This window comes from Podarcis filfolensis, assembly GCF_964270895.1.
Source record: "Podarcis filfolensis genome assembly, chromosome: 12".
NCBI classification, from domain to species: Eukaryota; Metazoa; Chordata; class Lepidosauria; order Squamata; family Lacertidae; genus Podarcis; species Podarcis filfolensis.
The window spans coordinates 3,240,270-3,256,847 of NC_139614.1; the positions used below are offsets into that span (position 1 = coordinate 3,240,270).

At 44.5% G+C, this 16,578-nt stretch overlaps 1 protein-coding gene across 1 annotated transcript in view; it reads right to left on the reverse strand.

Annotated features, from left to right (window-relative positions):
* The window catches only part of VOPP1 (VOPP1 WW domain binding protein), a 39,567-nt gene extending 23,733 nt beyond the window's left edge, over positions 1-15,834 (reverse strand). The window contains exons 1-2 of the mRNA XM_083578362.1: positions 15,611-15,834; positions 15,343-15,545 (exon numbers count right to left, since the gene is read on the reverse strand). Coding sequence (XP_083434488.1) covers positions 15,343-15,393 — 51 coding nt within the window. The 5' untranslated portion in view covers positions 15,394-15,545; positions 15,611-15,834. The remainder of the gene's footprint in view (positions 1-15,342; positions 15,546-15,610) is intronic.
* Positions 15,835-16,578: the final 744 nt, after the last annotated feature.

Sequence of the window (16,578 nt, forward strand, 5' to 3'; positions counted from 1 at the left end):
ACAGAAACATCTTTATGATTGGTTTATCTTATCTTAATAAGCTTTGTGTGCTTAAATAGAACCATTTTCTATAGATAGAACATATCAAAGGTCAGGAGTGAAATGGTCCAGCTTAAATACCTGATGAATCTGCAGTCCTGAGTCATTTAACACGTTTGTTATTATGCATTTATATAAACTTGCCTTTCTCCCAAACTGGTGATTCAATCTGGCCTTAGATCTAGATTTTGATATTGCTTAATGGTTTCAATATTTATTGCATTTAACCTTTTAGATAGAATCCATCAATGAATGATTCCTGTGTGCCTGCATTTTGTAACTGTGTATTTCTGTGTAAACACTGCATGCCAGCCTTCTTGCCTTATCTGACCCTGGAGGGGCAAATGATGCTTTGCTGAAAGTTATTTGTTGGATTAGCATCTGGGTGACAACCAGCATTTCTCCTTGAAGCTATCTGAGGCCTAGAAAGAGGAGATGGGAGACCTCTTCCATTCTCAAAGAAGGTCTGGTTGCCAAGACAACTAGGTTAAAGTGTGATAGTTGAGACCAAATGGCTTGGGGTTCCCCAATGTAAATGTGGGAAGTTGATATCAGTATGGAGCCATGAATGTATACATCCCATTAATTGTAACCTTTATTGATATATGCAGAAGGATGTTTAAGATGTTTTATGGCTCTATGTGGAGTGTTATATATAAAGGTTAAAAAAAAGTAAAGGACCCTTGTACGGTTAGCTCCAGTCAAATTTTGAAAGCATACCAATGTGAGCAGATCAATAGGAACCGCAGCAGTGGGAAGGTAAACAGCATTTCCATGCACTCTGGCTTCCGTCATGGTTTCCTGTTGCACCAGAAGTGGTTTAGTCATGCTGGCCACATGACCCAAAAAGCTGTCTGCAGACAAATGCTGACTCCCTCAACCTGAAAGCGGAGATGAACGCCGAACCCCATAGTCGGTTTCAACTGGAATTAACCATCCAGGGGTCCTTTGCCTTTACCTTTTACCTAACTCTTCTGGACAGTCCTTCCTAATTGATGGTTTGTTAATAAACTTGGTCCTTGGACCACTAAGCTTGCTATTTTTCTCCTGGTTCCATGTTTTATTTAACAGTGTTCCCTCACTTGGGCAAGAACAGGTGATGTAGAGGTAAATTCTTACCACACTGGGATTCAACATTCAAACACATAATTATAAAATACAAAGTAATAAAAACAAACTAGTTAAAAGGAGTAGTTAAAATACACCGAAAATGCATTTAAAACTAGCATTAAAGTGCAGTTTGCTCTGGCAGCAGCCCAGTGGCCAGCATTGTTTTCAAAGGCCTGTCTGAATAGGAAAGCAAAATAAAAAAATTCCTTCCAGTAGCATCTTAGAGACCAACTAAGTTTGTTATTGGTATGAGCTTTCGTGTGAATGCACACTTCTTCAGATCTGGAAGGAATTTTTTTATTTTGTTTTGACTACGGCAGACTAACACGGCTACCTACCTGTAACTTGAATAGGAAAGCCTTAGCCTGCCGGTAGAAGGACAGCAAAGAGAGAGCCAGTCTAACCTCTTGTGGGAGGAAATTCCTTTTTTTTTTTTTTATTAAATATTTATTGGTATTTTCAAAAAACACACAACAAACAAAAACAAAAAAAATAAACAAAATAAAAACAACACAAAAAAGCATATTCGAAACTAAACAGAAAAATAGAAAAAACACATACAGTTTCTGATACTTATTTTCCTCAACCTTGTTTCTCAGACCTCCTCACACCTCCCCTTCTTGTATTCCAATTTAAATTGTCAATTCAGGAGGAAATTCCACATGTCACCACCAACCATGCCTCCCACTTTGATGGACCGCATCCAAGCAGGTGCTCATCCAAAGATTTTAACACCCAGGATATGTGAGCCCAAGCCATATAGGGTGTTATAGGACATAATCAGGGTTGAGTGATATCTGTTTTCAACAACATGATATATCACCAGCTAAACATCATGATTTAGTGATATATCATGATGTCTGAAACATGGAACTATGGGGGGGTAGAGATCAGACAAAGGAGCTGTCTTTGGCGTTCATGCTGGTGGGAGGGGGAGATTGGGCGAAGGAGCAGTCAAGGAGCTTAATAGGTATGTGCTATCTGCACTGTGGATTCCTCCTCTCAAAGGAAGGTGAGCCCTTGCATTCAGAGAGCGAACTCCTTCCGCTCCTCCCTAGACAGAGAGAAGGAAGAAGCAGCCAGCTACTATTCCTGCACTGGGTAGAGATACCACAGTTACTGGGAGGCGCCAAGGCTGGGCATGGAACTGTTCTGCCATCAGAGGGGAAAGGGAGCCAAAAGGGAAGGCAGCCAGCCAGCCACCAGAGGCTTACAATTACACTGCCCCCTGGATTTTTTAAAGGCTGTGCTTCGCAATACATTGCCAGCTAAATTATTTTGAAACGGTTCTCATGATGTGGTCTACAGACTGGTGTTGGATGATGTATTGACACTTTGCCAAGCCCTACCAGTCAGGGGTGTGACTGCAGCATTTTGGAACCTCTGAAGCTTCTGAACATTTTTCAAAGACCGTCCCATGTGGCGCTTGTATCAGTAGTCCAATCAGGATGTAACAAAGGCATGCATCTCTGTGGCCAGATCCAGCACCTCAAGGGTGCTGTTGGTGCACGAGGCATAATGGTACAAACACACTCCTGGCCACCACCAAAACCTGGGAACCCAGGTTCAGGGCAGTATCCAGGAGTACACTCAAAACTTATTGTGGTACAGACTGAGAAAAGAAAGTTTGGGAGGGTGAGGGGGGGGCTAAGAAATAGAGACGTATGGTGCGGGAACATGAGCACAACCACAAATCAGCTTAAGAGAAAACACTGATTAAAACTGGCAAGAAATAAAATTGTAACACAAATGTTTCTATGGGGTTAGTGTAGCAATGTGGTCCTGTCATGAAATATCATGTAAACGTGGCCCTGAGAGAAACTTAGTATAAATAATAATAATAATAATAATAATAATAATAATAATAATAATACACTATACAACCCCCTGGATGGTTAAGTCCAGTTAAAGGTGACTATGGGATGCAACGCTCACCTCAATTCAGGCCAAGGGAGCTGGCGTTTGTCCACAGACAGCTTTCCGGGTCATGTGGACAGCATGTCTAAACTGCTTCTGGCGCAACGGAACACCATAATGGAAGCCAGAGTGCTGCAGCAGTACCTGTTTAACTACTTGCACTGGTATGCTTTTGAACTGCTTGGTTGGCAGGAGCTGGGACAGAGCAACAGAAGTTCAACCCATCACGGGGATTTGTACTGCCAACCTTCTGATTGGCAAGCCCAAGAGGCTCAGTGATTTAGACCACAACGCCACCCACGTCCCTAATAATACACTATACACTAGGGCTAAAGCAAAACATGGAAGAGACAGAGGAAATTTGCTTATGAGAGAGGAAGAGGAAAATGAGAAAGTTACAGTGCGCTCCCGATCTCCTGTTGGCTAGGAGACTGGGCATGCTACACCTGCAAATGGCCACGTGGCTAACACTTGTCAAGTAAATGCTGGCACTCGGTCTAATTAAGAAAACAAGCAGTATCTAATGGGTAGGGCCATTTTTCAGCTATATCAGCTAAACACAGTCTTGCAGATATAGCTACGCCAAACCAAACTGGCATCTTCCACATCCTGGAATGTTTGGCACTTTAGCAAAGCATTGAAGTTAAATCTTCCTTATTTGGACACAGTTTATATTGCTCATTAATCTGACCTCCCAACTGTATACATACTGGGTTTGTCACACTGCGCTCAAGGAAACATTCTCACCCACTGCAAGCCTCTGCAGGGAACAGATTTACAGAAGCACTTTTGTTACATAATCTCTGTTTTACATAATCTGTACCGTGCAAATCTCCTTACACAACATTAAATACAACGAGGGAGGGACGGTTGTTTAAAATAACTGTGCCACTCTACTAAATGTACAGTCCGAGTCTTCAATAAAGGATGCGGCTTTTGATCTGGAAAAATACGGATGGAAAGCCATGATTTGTGTCACCTCAGACTTGTATATTACTTGTCTCACTTCCACAGTGGCAGAAATGCAGTTTGGCACTATGCTGAAAACTACGCCAGCTTGAAGAGGGGGGAATTCTGTTTTAACTTCCTGCTTCCACAGAACACCTATCAGGCATGAAATCACCTCATTCTCTGCCTTTGAATCCCTTCTCAAAACCCACCTTTTCTGCAAATCCTTTGCTATAAGGCCTTAGCCCTCTCCCCTATGGAATCTGGTCTAAAGATTTGTAACTGTATTTGCATATATTCTTCCATCTTCCTTTCTCTGTTGTCTCTGTCAGTGTCTACACTGAGAGCTTATTGAGACAGGAGTTTGTTACATCGCTCTATAAAACAATGGCAGTTTTATACTTCAGTCTCCCCCAAATCAGACAGAACTCTCATTAGTATTTTCCCTACTAGTCCCAACATGTAATCCAAAAGGTAAAGAGGGAAAGTTTTATTGGATCTGTTATTACATTTTCTGCAAAATGTTGAAACTGAGCTTCACAATGAGAAACAATTAGCAAGAGCCAGATAATAAAACTGCACCAGTGTGACTACAATATTTTGCCTTTATCAATGCTACTGTGATCTGCCACGCGTCTGTGATGCTTATTTAGATAGATGGCATTTAGATAGATAGCATTTTCATTTCTGCAGTTCAACAACCAAATAAGCATATGCATCTCAGGTACAGGAACAGGTTTTTAATGCACCATTGTTTTCCATGCCAGACATGCAAATGAGATACACATCCTTATACAATACAAAGGAGCTCAGTTTGAGTTCTGAAAATATATGCAGATGTGCATTTCCAAAATCTTGGTGATGGAAATGTTTGAGAGTAACATTAATCTAGTGCATTTTCATTCCCCCAACAGCAAAGAGGCCGGCCTGTTTGACATACTGTAGCTCTCGCCATTTCCAAAAGAGCAAGACTCCATTTCAGAAATCAGCAGAGCCCGGCTGCTTTGGTTGGGATGTGTATTTCCTTCTACATCACCTAGGCAACCAAACACTTGGTCTCCTGCTCTCTGTATTGCCAATATAGTGGCTGTCATCCCTTCCTGTTTGAGCATTCTTAACCATTACTAATTTCTGGCCATTACCTCTTCCTGTAACAATTACCTCTTCCTGTAAGCATTGGTTTTAATTAGAATGAACAATGGAACAGGTTATAATGGAACAATTATCAGCCTGGATAACTCCATTGATTAGAGCAGGCTTCCTCAAACTCGGCCCTCCAGATGTTTTGAGACTACAGTTCCCATCATCCCTGACCACTGGTCCTGCTACCTAGGGATCATGGGAGTTGTAGGCCAAAACATCTGGAGGGCCAAGGTTGAGGAAGCCTGGGTTAGAGCATAGCGCTGATAACGCCAAGGTAGCAGGATCGATCCCTGTAGGGGACAGCTGCCTATTCCTGCATTGCAGGGGGGTTGACTAGATGATCCTCAGGGTCCCTTCCAACTCTGTGATTCTAGGTGGAAAGCATTGGGCCTTAAGAACTTGCTCCCTCTCCCATTTGGCCTTCCAAGCCATAACAGAGGCATGGGTTAAGCAAGATGGCGAGTGCAACAGCCGTGCCGAGCTCATAGGGGCCGCCAAGACCAACAGGGTGCTCTGGCCGGTCCCCACACCGCCAACACCGATGCTGCCACAAGCAGGGGGGAGCCAGGGGGGCCAACGTGAAGGTCGAGAGGGCTGTATGCAGCCCCCAACCCCCTATGACCTCAGCTCCACTAGGACTGGGATCGCCCCATAAGTGATCCAGCAGAGCTCAGAGGTCTGGAGGCTTCGGAGCTGAGCAGACAACTCCTCAGCTGAATGCCCCCCAGCCTCCGCCACCACAGCCGCTGCTGCAGCCATTGAGAGAGAGAGGTAGGAGGGGATCAAGAGAGCCAGGGAGGCCGCCTAAAAGTGTGCAGCCCAGTCCAAACCTGGCCCCAACCCGACACCTCTGGTGATCAGCGCAAGGGAAGCGGGAAGGGGCCCATTGGGGAGCCGCGCAAAGGTATTGCCTGGGAGAAGACAGGCGCTGGGCGGCCCCTCCCCTGCTGGCGGATGGAAACGGACACAGAATCCAAAATTTTTCTTTTCTTAATTAAAATAAATATTTTAAATACATTATTCATTCATTCATTCCAACTCTCAAGAATTAAAATGACGGTGCCCATAAAGAGGCCCTAAACCAACACAGGCCACTTCCTGCCACCACAGCTTCAGCCGTGATCCCTCTTCTTTTTTGTTTATTTTTATTTTATTTTAATTAAATGGGGGAGAAATGGGGGACAGTCTTTTTCTCCCTCCCTCCCTGCCCTTCCATTATTATCATCACCTCTCTTCCCCCCAAAAAAACTTTTTATTCCACTTTATTGTTATTGCTATTATTTTTCCTTTGTTCTCTTTCCTTTTTCTCTTTAAAGTGTATCTATCTATATCTATCTATCTATCTATCTATCTATAATAAATAAATAAGTAAATAATAATCCCCCCTCTCAAAAGGGTTTTCTATATACTTTTTATTTTATATATAGATAAATAAATAAATAAATATAGATAGATATAAAAAAACCTTTCAGATACCACCACCTCAACATCTTCAGTTTTCTTCTTCTTTTTCTTCTTTCTTAACTCCTAAACTCTCTACTCTTTCCATCCCCCTCCTTCTTCTCTCTTTTCTTTTCTCTCCTTCCTCCCTAATAATAATAATAATAATAATAATAATAATAATAATAATAATAAATCACATACCTACATACATATATCTCCCCATCTACCCTCCCCTTTTGTGGTCTTTTACTTCATACTATAACTTGAATCACCACTGCAATTTTTTATCATTACTAATTACTAATTGCCCCCTTTATTTTTATTTTTCATTTCCCTCTACTTTCCCTTTCCTCCCCCCCTTCTCCCCCCCCCTTTTTGAATACAACCTTGCCAGCCTTTGATTTTTAACTTTTTACTACGAAGCCCTAACCCCACTTCCCACCCTTAACTGGACCCTACTCCCTCATTTGTGGTATGAGTGTGTAGGCATCTGTGTATCCACAAACAACCCCCTCAACACACACCCTCCCTCTGGCCCCACCCCATGGGTCTCTTGCATCTCTGCTTGTTAATCCCTTTATGTCAACTGTTGGTCTGTCAGTCTGCTTGTCTGCCTGCCTGTCTGCTTGTCTGACCCCCGCTTCACCAACCCAGCTGAGGTGACTACAGTGACCCTTAAAACACAGCCCAGACATGACAAAAATGGCCACCTAATCCTGACACTCTGCAAAAGCCACCAGTCTACTGCGTCTGTTCAACTCAGCAACTCAACAACATCCAGGAACCATCACCACCAAAACTCCTAACTACAACACACTCTGCTCCAAAAGGACATCTCAAACCAAAGCCACCAGAGAGACTGAAATGGCACCAACCAGGGAGATGGTGAACAGCACTGAGACCACGACATCCCCACAGGATGACAACAACCCAACAACAAAATGGGACCTGAGGAAAATAGAACAAAGACTAGCAGAACTACTGAAGAACACAGTGACTCAGGAACCTGACCTCCAAAGTGGAAACACTCACTAGGACCATCTCCACTCTAGAAAATAAAAACCAAATGCAAGAAAGACAAATAGAATGGTACTGAGAGGCTCTAAACACACGTGTGAAAAATGAATTGGCTGAACTGGTAAGGCACCTGGAAACAAAGCACATAAATGAGAACTAAACAAGCAGACCTTGAAGATCACAGTAGACATTGCAACATCCGCTTCCGCAACTTCCCCGAAAAAGGACAAAACCCAGCAGACCTCATTGTATGCTGGCTAAAAACTATGATTCAAAGAACCCCTGATGCCCTACATGACTCACCTATTCAACAACATCATAAAAGGAGGCCCCATTCCTAAAACCTAGACCTCCTCCAAGATAGTCTCTATCCCAAAACCACTCAAAGACAGCCTCAAAGTAGAATCATACTGCCCAATCTCATTAATAAACCAAGACTACAAGATATTCACATCAATCTTGGCTAACCGCCTAAAAAAATTCCTACACAAATTAAATAGCCCTGGACCAGACGGGCTTCATCTCTTGTTGCAATGTAACAGACCTTATCAGGAAACTACTGAATCTGATCAAACACAGCAAGGCAACTAAACTCCCACTGACAATTATGTCCCTAGACAACCTCAAAGCTTTTGATTGCCTAGAATGGAAATACCTACTAGCAGTACTAACTAACATAAAATTTGGTCCCAACTTCTTACAAACCCTCAAACAAATCTACTCCTGAGCCTCAGCAAAATGCAGGACTAACAGTATGGACTCTAATACCATAGCAATCCAAAGAGGCACAAAGCAAGGATGCCCACTGTCTCCCTTCCTATTCACCCTGGCTCTGGAACCTCTAGCAATCCGAATCTGAGCAGCCACAGACATCAAGGGAGTGGAAATAAAAGGCAGAACCTATAAATTACGGCACTTTGAAGACGACCTGATGGTCACAACACCAGACTCCAAAAACACAGCAACCTTCCTAATCAGAGAACTCAACACATTTGCAATGGTGTCGGGCCTACAAGTAAATTTTGCAAAATCTGAGGCTATGTGTTTCAGCACCCCACTCGCTCATATCCAAAAAGAATTCACCAACATCACCAAGATAAAACTTTGTTGCCCAAAATTCAGATATCTAGGGGTACAAATAACCAGAAACCTCAACAAACTATACCTCCACAATTACAACCCCCTGTGATGACAAATCAATAAAGGTTTGAGGAGATTGTACAATATCAACTTCACTCTCGGACAAAATAGCCATGATCAAAATGACCACCCTCCCAAAATTAACCTACATATTCCAAACCCTCACAATCTGGATTCCCCCAACCCAACTCCACAAAAAATCAAGAATAAACCCCAAATCCACCAACCAAATGCGCCACATAATCCCGTACATTCTGGAAGACGAGACAAAACAATGGGTACACTTGGAGAGAGACATAACCGGAAATACCTCTACCATAGCATACCCGTTCCTCCCAAACAACTTAAGGGAAACCCCCACAACACTAAACAGGTTCACACAGACCATGCTTAAATCATGCAAGGAAGAAGCAGGTAAACTGTCCACAACCCCATCCCCACTAATACCCCCTGGTATACCAACCCCTATTCCACGACGCAGCATGTAACCTCTAGATAAAAACTTGGCAAGCCAAAGGCTTATTCTACCTAGCAGACTTCTACATGAGAAGACAGGCTCCAGCAGACTGAGTGGATGAGACCAAGAGGAGGTCCAACAGTCAAGAAGGCGGCTTCTGCATGTGCTGTAGAGGGAAAGGAGGGGCAGATGGGGCTTGTCAGCCTGGGAAGGTAGCCCATCTAGGAGAAGGAAAACTCATCCTAAACCTCCGCTACTGTGTAGCTATTCTCATTTATGAGGAAGGCTTTGGGAGTAAACCCCAAGGAAAAAATCCTTGCAGGACATCTTTGGGAGAAGAAAAAGCTATGGAGTAAACCCTACGTAAATGCAGAGTTGGGAGTCCCAAGGGCAGTTGGATGGTGTCTTGTATGCAGTGTTAGAAACTCAGATATATAAGTTAGGCACCAAATGGTTCCTTAAACCAAAGTTGCAGTCATCAAAGTGGAATATCTGGTTGGCATTTTGGGGTAAGACAGTTCTAAAGTCTTGTTTTTCAAATGATGGACTGACTGTGATTGATGGTCAGTTAAACATCTGGCAAATTCAGGTGACAACCTTGAGCTAGGTTAACAGCTCTGAGAACTTAAAGAAGAATTTAAAAGATCCAGGGACAGTCCACATATATATTGGCCTGTTCCCACCTATTTTTCTTAATGGTGTCTACTCAGGCTACACAGAAAAAGCATTTTGGTTCCTAAAATTCATTCTGATTGTGCATATAACACATAACTCATGGAATTTTACAGGATGGGGTATTAGTGTCTAAAAACAGTCCAGATCCAATGATCCCTAGGCATGCACCTCCAGGTGGTGGAGGTATCACGCACCATCCTGGCACCCAGGCATCTTCACTTGGTCACAAGTGGTCAAAGTAAGGTAAAGGTAAAGGTACCCCTGCCCGTACGGGCCAGTCGTGTCCGACTCTAGGGTTGTGCGCCCATCTCACTTAAGAGGCCGGGGGCCAGCGCTGTCCGGAGACACTTCCGGGTCACGTGGCCAGCGTGACGAAGCTGCTCTGGCGAGCCAGCACCAGCGCAGCACACGGAAACGCTGTTCACCTTCCCGCTATAAAGCGGTCCCTATTTATCTACTTGCACTTAGGGGTGCTTTCGAACTGCTAGGTGGGCAGGAGCTGGGACCGAACGATGGGAGCTCACCCCGCCACGGGGATTCGAACCGCTGACCATACGATCGGCAAGTCCTAGCCACTGAGGTTTTACCCACAGCGCCACCCGCGTCAAAAGCCAGGTGCAAAAATGCACCTCGTGCCTGGCTAATTTTGAACACTGCTTGTATGCCTCTTTCTGGCAACTTTTGCAGTCAAGCTTGAAGTACATCAGCAAGGCTGAGAGGGAGGCATTTTCGTTGGGGCAGCCCAGGAGTTCTATACACACTGCCCAGGCTTCAGCTCCAGAGAGGTCTCTTCGGTGCTGCAAATACAGCAAACACTTCCACTGGCGGTAGCACTCTGAGGAGGGCCTCAGCAGATGACCTTAAGACCCAGAAAGGCTCATATGGGAAGAACATAATGAACATATATACAACACAACCCAGTCAATGATAAATGAGTGTTTGTTTCTTTAAAAGGGGGAGGGGACTAAATTCCAAAAATCCATTATAAAAGAAGGTCTGAGTCTTCCTAGAAGCCATGCACACTTCCTGAAAACTCCAGGTGTGTTGAGGCCCTAAATGCTTAGATCAAAGGAAATTCTGGTATAGCAGCCAAAAAAAGCAAAACATGTACATGAAGCATTAACAACTTATGCTGAAACACCCTGTTTATAAAGTCAATTAAAGCTTACAAGGAATACTGCAGGGCTTCTCCTAAATGGATTGAACATTGAAAGCTTAATCTTCTATTGTGCTGCCATGTGCTTTGCTGGGCAATCACTGTTGTACATTCTGATTACGTTCCTTGGGGTGGGGGAAGCAGGGGATGATTGACAGTTATTAAGTTCCTAGTGGACTTTGAGAAGCCTTTGGAGCCAAGCTAAAGTAAATGCTTCCATGGACAGAATATTTATCAGTTTCTCTGTTCTATTACACAGGGAACTTGAGATCAGAAAGATTAGGACTAGAAATACCCTTGTGCATTTCAGAAAAGGGATCACCATAAACCACCTCTGATTTCCAGAGGCAAAAGAAACAGAACATGGGTCTCTATATCTCACACCACCCACCCATGTGGACAGCTTCTGCAATGAGAGGAAGTGGGGAAAAGCTACCATTTTTTCTGTGACTTTTCACACACCTTGCATGTGAAAAGCCACTCAGGTCATATGTGCAAATCCAGTTTCCCATGATAATGATGAAAAGAGCTGCAAATTGCTTCTTCCTCCACCACCATATACACAATACACACATCAAGCTGGCAATACCCCCAGCTCAGAGTTCAAAAAAATGTGTGCAGTCGATCAATCTAGAAATCTGCACTGACAAGTGTGTTCATGATGACTCCTTAATATGGAGTGATCCATATGTTTTGATCATTCGATGAGCATGCAATCTGAAATCCCATAACTAACAGAAAGAAGACATTTATGTTCCTGGATACCTCCTATGATAGGGCAAAGAAGGAGTGTAAACACAGTGTTTGCAAAATTATTGGGGAGATTCACCGCCTCATGAATCAATACAGTTCAGTGATAGGGTAGTTGACCTCTACCTAAGAGCCATTGTGTCAAATCACAGCCCACAAAGAACTTCCTAGAGGTGGTCTCATATATTACAACACAATACAGATTCTGTCAAAATCAAGGGGCATGGGTGAAATACCAGGCTTAAATTTAAAAAATCCTTCCAGCAATACAGTCCTTATGGCTATTCGTCTTTACAGATCAATCAAAGATAGAGTCGTAAAACAGACAGACCCCATTTATGAAGCTGGAAGAATTCTCCTAAGCCACCCTATGGTTTGAATAGGTGGTGGTGGTGATGGTGGGGGTCGTACTACCTAATCACTGCTTCTATTACGCAAAATTAAGCAGTGCCGAATCTAGGAAAATGCCTTAAGTGCTTTACAAAGGCAAATAGGCCAAAGAGAAGAGACCCAGCTACAAACAGTCTAAACCCTCTTTGATTAAAACAAAGCAAAACAGCATGATGATGTAGCCAAAGAAGATTCATGAAAATTACTCTCTCAAACACAGTGAATCTTTCCTGGCATGGCTAAATAAAGGCACCTGAACAGGCCTTGCAGTGAAAACTTCTTTTCCTATTTTTTTCTTTGGATCAACTCGCTGCTCATGAAACAAGGAAGTGCTGCCTCCAGCTTAACTGAGCCAGGTTTCAGACAGTTCACCTGCTTGAATGCTGGGGCTGGGCTTTTACTGCGCCAATCCACCATGACCCAGTAGTGCATTCACTGAGTCCTTTGCCCCCTTGCTCCCCCTAAAATCCCTGGGTTTTTAAGCACCTGTAACTTGACTTGTAACTTGTGACAAATAAGAATCTCTTTTTTAAAAAATAATTTTTATTAACTGGCCAATCACATCAAATTAAATCACATCACATAAATTCCAAATTACAAAGCCAAATTTTTAAATTTTGTTGGGGGAACCCATGCTTCAAGATCCAAAGGGGGATTCAGATCATCTTATTACTGTGTTAATGTCCAAATCAGTCCCAATCAGTCCAAACAAAATTCATAATTCTATCCAGTCTTATCTTGGTGTTTCCACATCATATCTTGTTCATATAATTTCTATTTTTCCTTTACGATCTCTTCTGTTAATCTCCTTAAGCCGATAAGCAAAATAATAATCCTGTGTGGATTTCCCGTTCCTCCACTAAGTCCAGATGGTTTCCATATATCTCCTTCGTAGATAACATCGCTCTTTCCATCATAAATTTGGCATTTGTCGCTCTTAAGTCCCACCGAGAAGTTGATCCATGATATGTAAACAACTCTATTTCTCTCTTTCTCCTCCCAGACCCAAGAGCTCCAACAATGCCTCCCAAAATGGCGACAGCATTTTTAACTGCGTCATTCCAAAACTCTTAGCTTTCCAGCTTCATCTTGAAACACTGCTTTGGTTCAAAAGTTTATCTCCACACAGCCTTAAATCCACAGCTTAAGTCCTTAGTTTCTGACTCATTAGGGGAGGGGATTCTTGTTAAATCACATAAGAAAAAGGAAGGCAGGTTTTTCCCCCCTCCCCCCTCAGTCATACCGTATCTTGACGTATCTGCTCATATTTTATTCTTGTCTTGTTATCAGAGATCTCTTCTGTCAGCAGTCTTTACTCCCCTTTTTCCTTGAAGCATGTGCAATTTATCTCGTCCAAATTGTTTCTTTTGAAGATGCTTGCAACTAGCGGCGCGAATCAGGGACAGCGTCCAGGAGTGCCGAAATCCCACAGGAGGGCTTTGTGCCTAGTGCCCCCACCCCCACAAATTCGGGGGTGGTATAGGGCACAGCAGGCAAGGGCCGTTCCCCCCACAATCCTGGGGGAGTTAAGGAGGCTAGTTACCCCCATCATAGCCTCCAAATTACCTCGTGTGGGTCGGAGAGATGTTATTGTCAGCCATCTTCCGATGCGCCACCTAGTGGCCCCCCCGTGACAAATAAGAATCTCTCCCAGACAGCCAGACTGGTTCCCTTCCCACCCCCCAGTATGGAGAGAAGACTGTGAGGCCACCTGGAGTGAGGAAAGTCAGACAGCAGTGGCTCCTCTTACATTACTTCTCCATTCCTGGTGGTCCTCTTTCAACAGCTTTCCTTATAACAACAACACTCTAGTATCTGGATTATGATACAAATATTGGCACACAATGTCCAGTTAGGCCCTGTCACCAAGCTAACTGAGTAGCCGCTCAATTTTGGATTGTACCAACACAGCCCATCCATTCTTGATTCTGAAAAATGTAGAGTATATTTCAATCACTATTTGAGTAGCCACAGCCTACCCTTACTTACCCAGGGGGTGGGGGTGGGACTTCCCTAGCAGGCAGAAAGCCCTAGGCCTCTTTACTTAAATAAAATAACTACTGAATTTAATCTACGTAACAGGATCACATTTTGGAGGAGGACACGAAGCAATAATAAGAAAGTACTTTAATGAAAACACTAATTATTTTGCAATACAAATGATTCCTGGTGATTAATAAAATTTGTATTATATTTATTTGCAATGCGCAGGAAGCTAGTGATTTCAGATATTTCTCTATAAATAAAAACTCATAATGGTGAGGATGAGGAAGAAACAAGGCCTGTGCTATCAAAACTGTGTAAAACCTTCACAGCTGATTAAAAATGAAAATGCACCTAAGACGTATCAAATCTGTGTATCGACATCACATTTAGTTTCCTGTGGAGTTAACATCAGCAGTTAGTAATAAAGGAGTCCTCAATCCTATCTATGAACATATGCCTTCAAATCTACGAACTAGTTAGGCCTATTTCTCCAGGTCCAACTGCATGCAACATTAAAATAAAATGAATTAAAATAAACAGCTGTCATGGGAGGCTAGAACCTTTAACTCTGCATGGGCAGAGTGTAAGGCTTAACTGTTTCCCCCAAATCATTTTTCTACTCAAAATCCCTCTCCCAATATATTTTTATCTCCACAGTTAAAAGGAAAAGTGGTCATGGATCTGCAGGGGAAGGGGAGCAATTTGGGAGGGGGCATTACTTCCAGGTAAATGCCCTGAAGGAAAAGGGTTAACTAAGCAGCCCTGCCCCACCTTCGCTTTGCTCAAGTTCCCGGCCTCCCTATGGCAGCTTTGCATAAAAAGAGTGTGTCTGTGGAAAATTCTATACACTTACCTGTGCCATCCAGCTGGACAGGGTGGGAAGCCTGTCTGCAGGCTGGAAGACTGGAAGCGAGGATTTGCCCACGACTGAATGCTGCTACTCTGAAGCAGCACAGCTGGGACAAGAATATCGCTTACCATGATCTCAGTAAGAATGAGGCTATTCCCTGCCTATGTTATATGGCCTATAATCGTCCAGGTCTCCATTAAATCTCAACAGGGCTTCAAATGCATAGGAGCACATTGTGGACGGCAGAACACACTCAACCCCCGAGCATCTATAATGAGAACAGTAGCAACAGCCATCCCTAATAATACTGCTCTGTCTTACCTCCAGGAGCAGGAAGAGCAGCAGTAGGATCCCCTGCTGAAAATGGTTCATCTCTCCCTCTCTCCAGCCGGCGCCCCTTTCCCTCACACGCGCGCGGAAGCAGCAAACAGCCGCGGCATCTCGGCCGGGAAGGCGGAAAAGGGCAGGCGAGCCTCCGGGAAAGGAGCGCGGAGGGAGCGGGAGCCTCGGCTTCTCCCGCCCGCCTTTGCTCGGAGGCGAGACCGTTTATTTCCGAAGTGGCCACAACAGGGACTTTGCGAGAAGCGACGAAGGGGATCCGGGCAGGTCCGCCCGGCCTGGCGAGCAGCTGCGGGGTCGCGCCCCCTCCGGCTGGGCCGCTGTCCCGGGGCGACGGGAGGGTCTCCGCCCGCGAGCGCCAGCCAGGGCGCACAAAGAGGAGGAGGAGGAGGAGGCCCAGCGGCGGCAGAAGGGCCGGGCTGCGAAGGCCCGCCCCGCCCCGCCGACTCCGCCTAGCAGCGCCTGCCTGCCTCCGCCCAGCCAGCCGGGGGCCGCGAGGCCACTGCGGGCCGGGAAGAAGCGAGGAGGAGGCCTTGCAGGTTGGATGTGTTCCTGGAAGCGGAGCGGGAGCCCTTGAGGCTGTCCTAGCGGGGAGTCAGGTGTTCCCTCGAGTGAGGACAGGGCTGCTGCAGGATCCCTAACACGGTTTAATTCGAGTAAGAAGGGAAGCAGCCACGTCCTAACTCGCTTGAAAAGGTGGGTTAAAAAAAATACAATTCAAGCCTGAATTCTGTACAGCCTTCCAGGAGGACTTTAATTGCAAATGGGCACGAGCTGCCTATTCAGCAACACACAGGCGACAGAAACTGAGGAAGAGGCTACTCTTTCTTACTGCTCTATGTGTTGAGAAGCAGCAGAGTATCTTCTCCTGCTTATCAACACAGAGCAGCAAGAATGAGGTTGCAGCCTTGGCTGGAAAGCAAGGGGTTCTTGTGATGTTTGAATGGTCTTCCACTGAGAAGAAGACATCTGGCAAAGTGAAGGCCAGCACATCAAGCGGAAAGTGTCTCTGCGCACTCTTGAGTAGCGAAACTCATAGCACGAGCCCAAATTATTGGAGGGGCTCTGGAAGGCTAGGGACATTTTAGATGGTAGCCTGAAGCTGGAAATTAGTCACCTCTAATTTGATGGAGGAATTGTATTCTCGGATTTGGTTCATGGCCCTTATGGAAAAACTTGGTTGTCAATTGAAGGAAAGAAAGATTCCAAGGAGAGAGA